The sequence below is a fragment of the Physeter macrocephalus genome, chromosome 2, assembly GCF_002837175.3.
Source record: "Physeter macrocephalus isolate SW-GA chromosome 2, ASM283717v5, whole genome shotgun sequence".
Taxonomy (NCBI): Eukaryota; Metazoa; Chordata; class Mammalia; order Artiodactyla; family Physeteridae; genus Physeter; species Physeter macrocephalus.
The window spans coordinates 9,842,513-9,855,026 of record NC_041215.1 but is presented as its reverse complement, the minus strand read 5'-3'; the positions used below and the strand labels follow the sequence as shown (position 1 = coordinate 9,855,026).

Genomic DNA, 12,514 nt, shown 5'->3' with positions numbered 1-12,514 from the left:
TCCACCTCCCTCCTGCACTGGCCATCTCCGGGCGGCCTGGGTTCTGCTCTGCTGAGTCACGGCCAGGACCAGACCTGCGAGGGATCTGGGGCGGAACCCTGGCCGGTCCCTTTCCCTAGGTGCAGAGGCGGTCGCCAGACCGAGATGTCGGACTGCGGGGCCGGCCTCTTGGGGTCCCTGATGCATTAGGGGCAATGAGGGAAGGGGACGGCAATGAGGGGGCCCAGCGGCGAGGAGGCTGTAGTGAGTCTGGGGCTCCCGCAGGGTGGCTCGCGCGCGACGACCTGGCGGCAAGGGCTGGAGCGGGCGCGCTCAGACCCCGCCCCCAGGAAGTGGGGGGGGCGGGGCTCCCAGCGTGCCCTACAAAAGCCGCACGCCTGAGCGGCTACCTAACGTCTCCGCTCCTGCTTCCCAACTTGCGGTGATGGCGTCGCTCACCGTGAAGGCCTACCTTCTGGGCAAGGAGGACGTAGCCCGCGAGATCCGCCGCTTCAGCTTCTGTTTTAGCCCGGAGCCCGAAGCGGAAGCTGAGTCCACACCTGGCCCGCGGCCCTGCGAGCGGCTGCTGAGCCGGGTGGCCGCCCTGTTCCCCGTACTACGGCCCGGCGGCTTCCAGGCTCACTACCGCGGTGAGTGGGCCGGGCGCCCTAAGGCAGCGGCGCGGGGTCGTGACGCAGTCCTGCCCTGCCGGTGGGGTGGCTGCCCCTACTTTCTCGTCGGGCCTGGTGGCGTCTGCGGGGGTTTGGTCTGGCTGCTCGCTGGGTGGACGGCGGCCCGCGAGGGTCCCTAGTTCGGCTTCGGGTGCCATCCTGGTGACGAAGAGTGGTGACTACAGCCGGCCCTTGTAGGGTCAGGCGCTGCCAGGCTCTCCGGGCGGATCTCAGGCCTGGCGGCGTAAGAGACCTCCTCCCCCACCCCCACCCCCACCCCCGCCCGCCATGATGTTGCAGATTTTGGCGAAGGCGCACCGGGGCGTCGTCACCGGCTCGCGAGCAGGCACAGGGTGGTCAGAGGGGCACTCAGGTTACAGTGACATCTTGCTGCTGCCGAGTCTGGGCCTGCTAGTGCCAGGTGGGGGTTGTGATGATAACCCGGAAGAGCCTGGGCCGGCAGAGTAGGAGGAAGGGCCGGCTGGGGAGGAGGACTCAGCTGTAAGGCCTGGCCCGCGAGTTCCGGGCCGGCGGCTGGGAGGGGAGATCGGGGACAGACCACAGAACGCCCAAGACCAGGCGGAGTCCAGACGTTATCCCATTGGCAGTGGATAGAGGGACCAGATGAAAACGTGCTTGAGAAGTGTTGGTGTAGGGACAGAGCCCAGGAGCCAGCTCAGTTTCTAGCTGCGCTGTTAAGACTGGTGGCTGCTGGGGGTGGGGTTGGGGGAGGTGGTTGTGACTGGGACGGAGGCGGGCCTGCCGGTAGGTGGGCCCGTGCTAGGACCTTCCTCAGGACTGCTGCCATCTTGCCAGGGGCCCAAATTTTAAAATTTATTTTCAGAGTAGATCGTTATTTATTTTTAAAATTTTTATTGGAGTGTAGTTGCTTTACAATGTTGTGTTAGTTTCTGCTGTACGGCAAAGTAAACCAGTAATACATATACATATATCCTCTCTTTTTTGGATTTCTTCCACCTTTTTTTAAAATAAGTTTTATTGAGCTACAGTTCACCTACCATAGAATTCATCCATTTAAAGTGTACAGTTTTTAGCATATTTACAGATTTGTGCAGCCGTTATCACAGTCATCTTGGAACCTTTCCATCACCTTACAAAGAAACTCTGCCTTTTAGCTATTCTCCCATCCCCATCATCCCATACCCCCAGCCCTAAACTACCATTAATCTACTTTGTCTATGGATTTCCCTATTCTGAACATTTCATGTAAAAATATGTAGTCTATTGTAACTGGCATTTTTACTTAGCATAATGTTTTCAAAGGTTCACCTGTGTTGTAGTATGTATCAGTATTTCATTCCTTTTTGGGGCTGGGAAAGGTTCAATTTTATGGACACAGCACATTTTGTTGAGCTGTGCATTAGTTGATGGACATTTGGGTTGTTTCCACCTTTTGACACAGCCCCTGTTTTTATGGTAGATGTTGCATCTGGTGACCCATAGACCTGAACCAGCCTGCAGATGTATGGTGTGGTTTGTCTTGCATGGTGATGCTTTAAACCATTTGAGCCAACATCTAAAAACTGGAGACTGCATATAAATACATAATTTTAGCTTTGTTGGTGTTGGGGGAGGAAGCAGGCAGATGTATTCTACTTTACTCTTCAAAGCCACAAGAGGTCCAAGGCCTTTGGAGGGGCTGGACCCCTGAGGAGCAGGTCACAGATGGGGATCTCCCACAGTTGATGGGGGGCTGGGTCTGGTTGGATGTGGATGGAGACAGCACCTTTCTGACAGGGCAGCTGGTGCAGAGGCAGAGTGGCAGGTGGCCAGGTGCTACCATTGCTGCGCCTGCACACACGTACTCTGCCTCTCGTGTGCGCCCAGGGCCCAGGTTGGAGTACTTACTCTCCAGGCAGTGGCAGAGTGAATGGGCAGTTTGGCCTCAGCCCTGCTTTCCCCTGGCTCAGACAAGTGGGCTTCAGTTTGTAGCCCTGCAAGTGCCCCTTTCGCACTGGCCTCAGCCCTTTTCAGCAGCTTGTGTCCAACTGAGAAGCCCTGGGTGTTCACTTGCTTTCTTTTAAACAATCTAGATGAGGACGGGGACTTGGTTGCCTTTTCCAGTGATGAGGAATTGAAGATGGCGATGTCATATGTGAAGGATGACATCTTCCGTATTTACATTAAAGGTAAGGGGCAGCCTGAAGCCAGGTGTTCCCTGCTGAGTACAACTGGCTTGAGGTTATGGAGACGTTCCCCTAAAGAAGGGGTGAGGAGACTGAAGGCTGTTTAAGACGGCCATAGTCATTGCTGTGCTTGACCTGAAAAAGGAGTACATACCCACCACGGGGGGTGAGGTCGGAGGGTCTCTGGGTTCACTTTTTTTTTTTTTTTTCCTGTGGTACGTGGGCCTCTCACTGTGTGGCCTCTCCTGTTGCGGAGCACAGGTTCCGGATGCGCAGGCTCAGCGGCCATGGTTCACAGGCCTAGCTGCTCCGCGGCATGTGGGATCTTCCCGGACTGGGGCACGAACCCGTGTCCCCTGCATTGGCAGGCGGACTCTCAACCAATGCGCCACCAGGGAAGCCCTCTGGGTTCACTTAAAAAAAAAAAAAATTTAATAAATTTAAAAAATAAATTTAATAAATTTATTTGTTTTTCATTTTGGCTGCATTGGGTCTTCGTTGCTGTGCGCAGGCTTTCTCTAGTTGCAGCGACAGGGGCTACTCTTCGTTGCGGTGTGGTGGCTTCTCTTGTTGCAGAGCACTGGCTCTAGACATGTGGGCTTCAGTAGTTGTGGCTCGCGGGCTCTAGAGCGCAGGCTCAGTAGTTGTGGTGCACAGGCTTAGTTGCTCTGTGGCACGTGGGATCTTCCTGGACCAGGGCTTGAACCCGTGTCCCCTGCATTGGCAAGCAGATTCTTAACCACTGCGCCACCAGGGAAGTCCCTGGGTTCACACTTGATTGTGCCCACGAGCTGAGGGTTTATTTTAGTGCAGGGCAAGGCCAAAGCCATGCAGACACAACTCTCTGTTGCTTTGCTCTTGCCTAGGCCACTCGTCCCCATGTCACAGGCACAGGGACTGTGAACCTCCTAGCAGGCTGTGAGGTTGCGTTGTTGTCACTTGAGTAAGTGAATTCGTGTGGATTTGGTGTCTGTATGGTGGCATGAGGGACCTGCTGACTGATGGCCCCATAGTGGTGAGAAGCAGGCGTCTTCCGTGGCTCACAAAGAGTGTCATGGCTTTCAGGGCTTCCCTGGTGGCGCAGTGGTTGAGAGTCCACCTGCCGATGCAGGGGACGCGGGTTCGTGCCCCGGTCTGGGAGGATCCCATGTGCCACAGAACGGCTGGGCCCGTGAGCCATGGCCGCGGGGCCTGCGCGTCCGGAGCCTGTGCTCTGCAACAGTGAGGGGCCCGCTTACCGCAGGAAAAAAAAAAAAAAATGTCATGGCTTTCTGCCCTGCCTGCAGAGAAGAAGGAGTGCCGGCGGGACCACCGACCCCCGTGTGCTCAGGAGGTGCCCCGAAACATGGTGCACCCCAACGTTATCTGTGATGGTTGCAACGGGCCAGTGGTGGGGACCCGCTACAAGTGCAGCGTCTGCCCTGACTATGACCTATGCTCTGTCTGTGAGGGGAAGGGCATGCACAGGGAGCACAGCAAGCTTGCCTTCCCCAGCCCCTTTGGGCACCCTTCTGAGGTGAGTGGGGCCTCCCTGTGGGCTCGGGGTGGGTGCAGGGTGGCAGGAGCCCCCTGACTTGGCACCACTCTGCCCCTCTGTCTACCCCTCCCCAGGGCTTCTCTCACAGCCGCTGGCTCCGGAAGCTGAAACACGGGCACTTTGGGTGGCCTGGCTGGGAGATGGGCCCGCCGGGGAACTGGAGCCCACGTCCTCCTCGAGCAGGGGATGCCCACCCTGCCCCCGCTGCAGAATCAGGTGAGGCTTGTGTCTGCTGGCCTCTGAAGGGCGAGATGTGAGGGCTGGCAGAGCTGGAGGGCCTTCCCTGTGTCCTGAAATCCTATGTGCCTATGGCTGGGCTGGGCACTTCATGGCCATTCCTGGCATTTAATCCTCACAAAACCCAGCAAAGTGTGGAGCATTATCTCCATTGTACAGGTGGGAAAACTGAGGTGCCTAAGTGCCCAAGGCCACTAATGCACCTGCCCTTGCCCACCTCCTCACGCTGCCCTCTGAGGTGGTCCTCACGTACAGACGGGAGGCCCCCTCCAGCACCTGCATCTCCGCAGTGTACTCCCTTCTCTTTTATGCTAGCTGTCAGGAAAGTCAGAGCCAAATTTGCACGAGTCTTTTAAAACACAGTCCCCAGGTTAAAAACTTACATATAGCTTGCATTCTGAACTTTTGGATTCTGGTTTTATTCTGATTTTATTAATCCTGTTGTGTCCTTTGATTCACTTCATCTTTAGGGACAAAGATGGGGGTGTTTGATTCGAGTAAATAATATTTTATACTGTATGTACTGAGCCCCCTGCGGAGTACGTAGGCACCAGGAACACAGATGAAGGGGGAGCAGAAGGGGAAGTGGTTTGAAGGACGAAGGGGCCCAAGAGGTGGCCTAGAGAGGGATGGAGAGAGGGAAGCACTGGAGTGTAGGCTGCTGGGACCAAAGCCCCGGGGGAGGGCTCCTGGGATGAAGGTGACAGGACTGCGACAGGTATCAATCATTGAGAGACATGCTTTGAATTAAGTGTATCTTTGTTTTTGTTTTTCAAAATCAAAGCTTCTGGTCCATCGGAGGATCCTAGTGTGAATTTCCTCAAGAATGTAGGGGAGAGTGTGGCAGCTGCCCTCAGCCCTCTGGGTAAGTGGTTGCCTTGTCCGTCCTTTGATATCAGCAGAGCATTTTGGTAACCAGTGTGTAGGTGGCTGTTTTGTGGCTTTCACTTGGGATACTGCAGAGGAGCGGCAGCTGATGTGTCCTTGAGACCAGTAAGGATTTGTTGCCACATATCAAACTTTGCCAAGTGCTGCACCACAGGCCACTTGAAGTTGCATTCCCTGACAGATTCTTGAGCTTTCCACATGGAGTGTGGAATCAGCCAACGTTTGGTTGGGGTAATCCCACTAGGGAGGGTGACCAGGCTCAGTTGCAGGGCTGGCCTGTCATCTTCTGCCTGTTTGTCCTTTGGAAGAAGACCAGTCTGTATTTCTCCTAATGTGAGTCTTGGGGTTTCTTGAAGGACTTGGGTGAGTAGTTAGTTGAGATGCCATATTGCTTTTCCTCCCTTTTTGCAACCCCCAACCTTTCGTGGCGCTTCGTGAGTGCTGGGCTTGTGCCGGTGCCAGAGAGAAAGGAGTAAGGGAGGAAGGTTCTCTGTGTGCCGCCAGGTTCCCAGTGCGCAGGCCCAGGGTAGGTGTCTGGGTGGATGAGCCTCCATAGTGTGCCCGGCCTGAGGCCAAAAGCTCCAAGAATTTAGAAAGCACTTGCTGTGTTTTGGCAGCAAGAATCAGCTAATGAAGGTGATTATGATGAATCCATGATCTTGGACTAGAATAGAGCTCATCTTTGTGACTGCAGTGGCAGAAAGTGCCTACCTGGTCTGTCCAGAAGTTGTGTTGTCCACGTCTGAAAGAATGCTGTAGGAGGGTGCCCAACCCCACCCACCATCCACCCTGTGGCTCACAGAGCATGACTGCCATTGCTTCCAAACTGAGACCATTTCTGTTCACACTCATTGAAGTAGCTTTGAAACAGCAGTGACATCTCAGTATTGCTGCTACCTGAAATAGCTCAATTCACACGTGGTTTCTGTACTGGAGTTAAAGGTTCTTGAGAGAGTGAGGAAAAAGAATTGCTATATTTAATGCTTTCTAAGGAGGGTAACAGTGGAGTAGTGTTGAAATAATTGGGAGATAGGTTATCCCTAAACCCTGCCACTCGTTTAAGACATAGTGAAAGACATAGTAGAATTTTAAGGAATTCCAACTAATGAGTTGCTACTTAGGGGCCATGGGAAGTTTTTCTCTGGAAGATAGTAAATGGACAGTGGTTCTGGCTGAGCATCAGAATCACCAACAAAGGGTTGGGGTTTTTTTTGGGTTTTTTGGTATATAATTTGGTGTATGGAAACTATTAAAACTAATTATTCTGAAGAACAAAGTTTTTCACTAAAAGAATGAACGAGACGACCTGGGAAGTCACAATACCAAGTCTAGGTTCAGGCAGGGGACTTTAAAAGAGTGCGGAGTCCCACGTCCCTTGATTCGGTAAGTGGGTCTTGGGTAGGGCCTGGGGTCTGTGTTCTGAAGGCTTCCAAGGAGACTCTGCGTCACGCCTGCTCTCCATCCCGAGACCCATCTGAGCTTGTGAAGTGTTTCAGAACTTGACCTGGATTCCCCACTCAGGACACAAGTGCTCAGAGATCTTTTGGGATAAGGATTAAGGCCTTTTTAGATCTTTCGAAGGTGGATGGAGTTGGTTTCTACTAACTAGGGAGGAGCCTGGAACCCTACAAAACAAGAAAAGTTTCAGTAAAATATGCTTTTGAGTAATTTCCATTGACAAGACCCATTCGAGGAATGGGCTAAACTCTGTTGTTGGAGTTACGGGTATTTTCCTTTCTTATGAGGAACTAACAGAATGACTTTGCTAACTGCCTACAAGGGGCCATTTGTTCCCAGAGCATGGGCCCAGAGGGGATGTAACGACTAACACCTCCCAGAGGGCAATGTGTGCAGAGAGTCGGTGGCTTTAAAGTGCAAACCTGAGGCCTTTTTTTGGTAGGTACTGTGAGAGTCAGCTGAGCAACACCGTGAGGTGCAGGGTGGAGGTCGCTTTCACCGACACCTAGGATGTAAAATAGCAGGGCCCTTCCTCGTCATGGGGTCTTCCATAAATGCCCCCACACAGAGGCTTTGGGGACAGCATGGCAGAGACTGGTACAGTCTTGTAAGCCCTGAAGTCTCAGATTATCATTAAGTTGGAGAAACCCTAGTTCAAAAATCTCAATGATCCATTTACAGAAGCGTCACATCATTCACCCATTTAGAAAAGTGAGAAAGTATATAGGTATTCATTGTACTGTTCTTCCAGCTTTTCTGACTGCTTGAACCTTTTCCTAATGAAAAGCTGTGGGGGAAATGGAAGAAGAAGAACAATTTAAATTTTGCAGATGGGGCACCAGTAGCTAAACCTGCTTTCATCTCTGCTTGCTCCTCAAACTCTACTAAAATAATAGTGAAGGGATTAAACAAAAAAATATAAAGCATCATGGATAAAGAACAAGAGAAAAAAGTAATAGAGGACAAGATAAAATGAAGTTATCTAAATTTGGAAGATGGGAAGTGGATAGAGGACAGTAACCAACAGAGTGGAGGCATCAGAAACCTATGCGCCTGCATAGGGATGCCACTGAGAAGCAAGACCGGCTGTGCAGGGACCAGAGAAGGCCAGGGAACAAGGGGAGGGGTTGAAGATGCCTGTTAAGGATCATGTAGAGACTTCGAAGTCCCAGTCAGCCAGATGCTGGCCCTTGCCAACCCTTGCAGGAGATCTGGTGTTTAATTTAATTGCTGGAGCACTTGACCCAGGGAAGCTTCAGAGGTGGGGACACTAGGGACACAGGGCAGGGTGAGGCACCAGCCTGAAACTGGGCATCATGAATGAGAGTGAGAGGCTGAATGCACCAGAGGAGCATCTGAGAGCTCTGCCATCTAGGATCCCAGTACCTGGCTGGGCACCCCATCACCCGGCAGTTGAAAGATAATTACGGCCCTGGCCCCATGGAGAGTGCTTCCCATCATCTTTTCCTTAGTGCCTCATTAGGATCAGACAGCTATGGATCACCAACAGTTTGGGGAAAACCTCCATGCACGGGAAAGAAGGAACTTGAGGAAGGACTTACAGGGAAGAGAATGTTAACATCCTCAGTGAGATACAAAAAAGTATTTGTATCCATGAAAAACAGGATACCATAAAAATGATAACATAAAGGAACAGAATAGAATGTTCTTGGAAATTAAAAAAAAATAGAAAAAAGACAACTTCAAAAGAAATCTCAGATTTTAAGATCATCTCAAGGAAATACTCTGGAAGCAAAACAAATAGAGGCAGAAGGAGAGAAAAGATGGGATAATTTGAGGATTAATCCTGGAGGTCCAATATAGGATGAAGGAATTCCAGAAAGAGAACAGAGTGAACTGTAGGGAGGAAATGAACAAAGAATACAAGACAGTCTCCTGGCACTAAGGACATTAACCTCAGGATCGAAAGGGACCCCAGATGCCTTGGACAATGACTAAAAAAAGACCCCACACCAAAGGTTATTGTCAAGTGTCGCCTGAGACTGGGCATCATGAATGAGAGTGAGTGCCGCAGAAGCTGGGGAGTCCCTGCTCAGGAGAGGCTGAATGCACCAGAGGAGCATCTGAGAGCTCTGCCATCTAGGATCCCAGTACCTGGCTGGGCACCCCATCACCCTGCAGTTGGAAGATAATGACGGCCCTGGCCCCATGGAGAGTGCTTCCCATCATCTTTTCCTTAGTGCCTCATTAGGATCAGACAGCTATGGATCACCAACAGTTTGGGGAAAACCTCCATGCATGGGAAAGAAGGAACTTGAGGAAGGACTTACAGGGAAGAGAATGTTAACATCCTCAGTGAGATACAAAAAAGTATTTGTATCCATGAAAAACAGGATACCATAAAAATGATAACATAAAGGAACAGAATAGAATGTTCTTGGAAATTAAAAAAAAATAGAAAAAAGACAACTTCAAAAGAAATCTCAGATTTTAAGATCATCTCAAGGAAATACTCTGGAAGCAAAACAAATAGAGGCAGAAGGAGAGAAAAGATGGGATAATTTGAGGATTAATCCTGGAGGTCCAATATAGGATGAAGGAATTCCAGAAAGAGAACAGAGTGAACTGTAGGGAGGAAATGAACAAAGAATACAAGACAGTCTCTTGGCACTAAGGACATTAACCTCTGGATTGAAAGGGACCCCAGATGCCTTGGACAATGACTAAAAAAAGACCCCACACCAAAGGTTATTGTCAAGTGTCAGAACCCTTGGGATAAAGAGAGACTCTGGAAACTCTCCAGGTTGCTATAAAAGCTTGGGAATTCAAGGAGCACAGCAAGAGCTGGAAGACGAGTGACTTCAAAAGGCTCATCTAAAATGGTTTTTCAACCTTGAATTCTATACCCAACTAAAATGATCGTGTGGGAGCAGAACAAAGTTGTCAGGAATGCAAGGGTCTTAATCATCTTACCTGGGCTTGAACTCCCTCTCTCTGGCCAAAATGAAGAAATAAGCCCAGAATGAAGAAAGAGGTGCTTGAAAATGGTACCCAACACATGAAAGAGTGACAAGAGGAGTTGCCAGGATGGAAGGAAAGGTGTAGCTGTGCCTCTGGCCCCGAGAGCTGCCTGTCCAGGCTGGAGCTGGAAGCTCCATGCCTGCCAGGGGTGGTCTCCAGGGAAAAAAACAGAACGGATGCGGTATCTGATACACTACACTTAACCTGTGTTGTAGAAAACACTATAGAGAAACTGTGGGAGAATATGGGGAAAGTTAGCAAATGAAAAGGAGGACATCGTTACTGCTACAGAAACAGAAAGACTCTACGAGTAAATAAGGCCAGTACTTGGCCCAGCAAAGAACAATATTTATGTAGTGGCACTAACGTAAACACTGAATGCTGTTTTTACCAAAACTTGAGTTTTTGAAAGGATAGGGGAAGGGGTGGTAAAGTGTTGATCTTCCAGAGGAAGAAATAAGCAGTATACTTGAAGCAGTCAAGAAAGAAAGAGCATTTGTGGGTTGAAAGCTGTCTCTGGGGAGTGGGCCAGGCTGTGTGTGTGTGGGGGGGGGGCGGCAGGGAATCTTCTATAGAAGACTATAGTCTTTTTTTAAAAAATTTTATTTTAGTGTAGTTGATTTACAATGTTGTGTTAATTTCTGCTGTACAGCAGTGACTCAGTAATACATATATATATTCTTCTTCATATTCTTTTCCATTATGGTTTATCACAGGATATTGAATATGGTTCCATGTGTTATACAGTAGGACCTTGTTGTTTATCCATTCTATAGCCTTTTAAAATTGTTTAAGCTATGGGCATGCCCTTTGAGAAATTAAAAATAATTAAAAACATAGCCCCGGTGATTGTCCCCTCCCTTCCCCTCAGTGAGCATGTGCCCCAGAGTGTGAGAGACTGGAGGTAGACACGCCAGCCAGTGCTTGCAGCTTCATGGGCCTTGCACAGAGCTTGCACGGGCTGTCTGCCCGCCTAAACAAAATTCGCGTGTTCAGTGTGCATGTTTTTCACATCACTAGGCCCCTGCACGCAAGTGTGATGCTTTATGTGGTCCTCACCACTGTGGCACAGGTGGTACTGGCCACACGTGGTATTTGGCTCTCACCCTGTTCCAAGGGCCTGGCCCTGCCTGCTGTGCAGCCGCTGTCCTAGATGGTTAGGAGAAAACAAGGTCTGTTCTGGCTCTGCAGCTCACCTGGGATGCTAGCTATTAATCAAGTTTTTGTTTTCTCCTTGGCTTCCAGGCATTGAAGTCGATATTGACGTGGAACATGGAGGAAAGAGAAGCCGCCTGACACCCACCTCCCCAGGTAGCTCCAGCCCAGAGGAGAAGTGTAGCTCTCAAACAAGCAGCTGCTGCTCCAACCCCAGCAAGCCGGACGGGGATGTGGAGGGCATGGCACAGTCTCTGGTGGAGCAAGTGAACAAGATTGCCCTGGAGTCAGGGGGTCAGCCTGAGGCAAGCACCCTCCCACGCCATCCCCAGGTTGTGGCCGCCCAGAGCTTCTCCCAGCACCCCAAGCACAGCCCTTCCCTGGCACTCACACAGCCAGAGGGACCCATTTCTGTTGCAGAGTGTTGGTGGCATTTAAGTTGTTCTGTGAACCCTCTGCTAGAACTTTGTAAAGCAGAAGCCTCTTGCCAGTCCTCCATGCCCTGACTCTCCCAGGCTGTGGTCAGGTGGCCTGTTGTCCTTGTCCTTGTGCTCATGGGGGGTTTTGTTCCAGGAACAGATGGAGTCTGATAACTGTTCAGGAGGAGATGATGACTGGACTCATTTGTCTTCAAAAGAGGTGGACCCGTCTACAGGTGAACTCCAGTCTTTACAGATGCCTGAATCTGAAGGGCCAAGCTCTCTGGACCCTTCCCAGGAAGGACCCACAGGGCTGAAGGAAGCTGCATTGTACCCACATCTGCCACCAGGCAAGAGATTTCAAGTATTTTGTATTTCTATCTTTTCCGTTCAGAGCATCCTATCACTTGCTTTTAGCAACACAGAAGGACATTATGTTCTGTACTGCATGGCTTGTCTGTTGACGTAAGAGAAAATTGGGAGTTGGTTTTGTCCTCTGTGTCTATACTGAGCCTTAGTAAGCTCAGCTTTCTAAAACTTAACATCCAGACCCAGAATTACAAAGGCAGATGTGATGTGGTGGTGGCGCTGGCTTTTGGCACTGCCATGCACTACTAAAAGTGGACTCGGGGTCCATCTTCACTGTTTCCTCATGGAAAGTGCTGACCTTGGAGCAGGAGTCCTAGCCAAGGCTCCGGTAGGAGCCAGGCAGGAAGCCACCGTGTAAAGTAGGTGGTGTGGAAGCAGTAGGGTCAGGTGGAGAGTTGTGCCAGCCTGGAGAGCTCACACTGAATAAAAGAGGCCATTCACACCCTGCTCTGGTTCATCACTGTCACACGGCAATGACTTTTTTTTTTTTTTTTTTTTTTTGTGGTATGCGGGCCTCCCTCTGCTGTGGCCTCTCCCGTTGCGGAGGACAGGCTCCGGACGCGCAGGCTCAGCGGCCATGGCTCACGGGCCCAGCCGCTCCGCGGCATGTGGGATCCTCCCAGACCGGGGCGCGAACCCGGTCCCCCTGCATCGGCAGGCGGACGCGCAACC

At 50.8% G+C, this 12,514-nt stretch overlaps 1 protein-coding gene across 1 annotated transcript in view; it reads left to right on the top strand.

Moving 5' to 3' along the window:
- The first annotated feature begins 373 nt into the window (after positions 1 to 373).
- Positions 374 to 12,514, top strand: part of SQSTM1 (sequestosome 1) — a 13,615-nt gene continuing 1,474 nt past the window's right edge. The window contains exons 1-7 of the mRNA XM_007118580.4: positions 374 to 629; positions 2,705 to 2,800; positions 4,084 to 4,313; positions 4,409 to 4,550; positions 5,356 to 5,436; positions 11,145 to 11,359; positions 11,628 to 11,823. Coding sequence (XP_007118642.1) covers positions 425 to 629; positions 2,705 to 2,800; positions 4,084 to 4,313; positions 4,409 to 4,550; positions 5,356 to 5,436; positions 11,145 to 11,359; positions 11,628 to 11,823 — 1,165 coding nt within the window. The 5' untranslated portion in view covers positions 374 to 424. The remainder of the gene's footprint in view (positions 630 to 2,704; positions 2,801 to 4,083; positions 4,314 to 4,408; positions 4,551 to 5,355; positions 5,437 to 11,144; positions 11,360 to 11,627; positions 11,824 to 12,514) is intronic.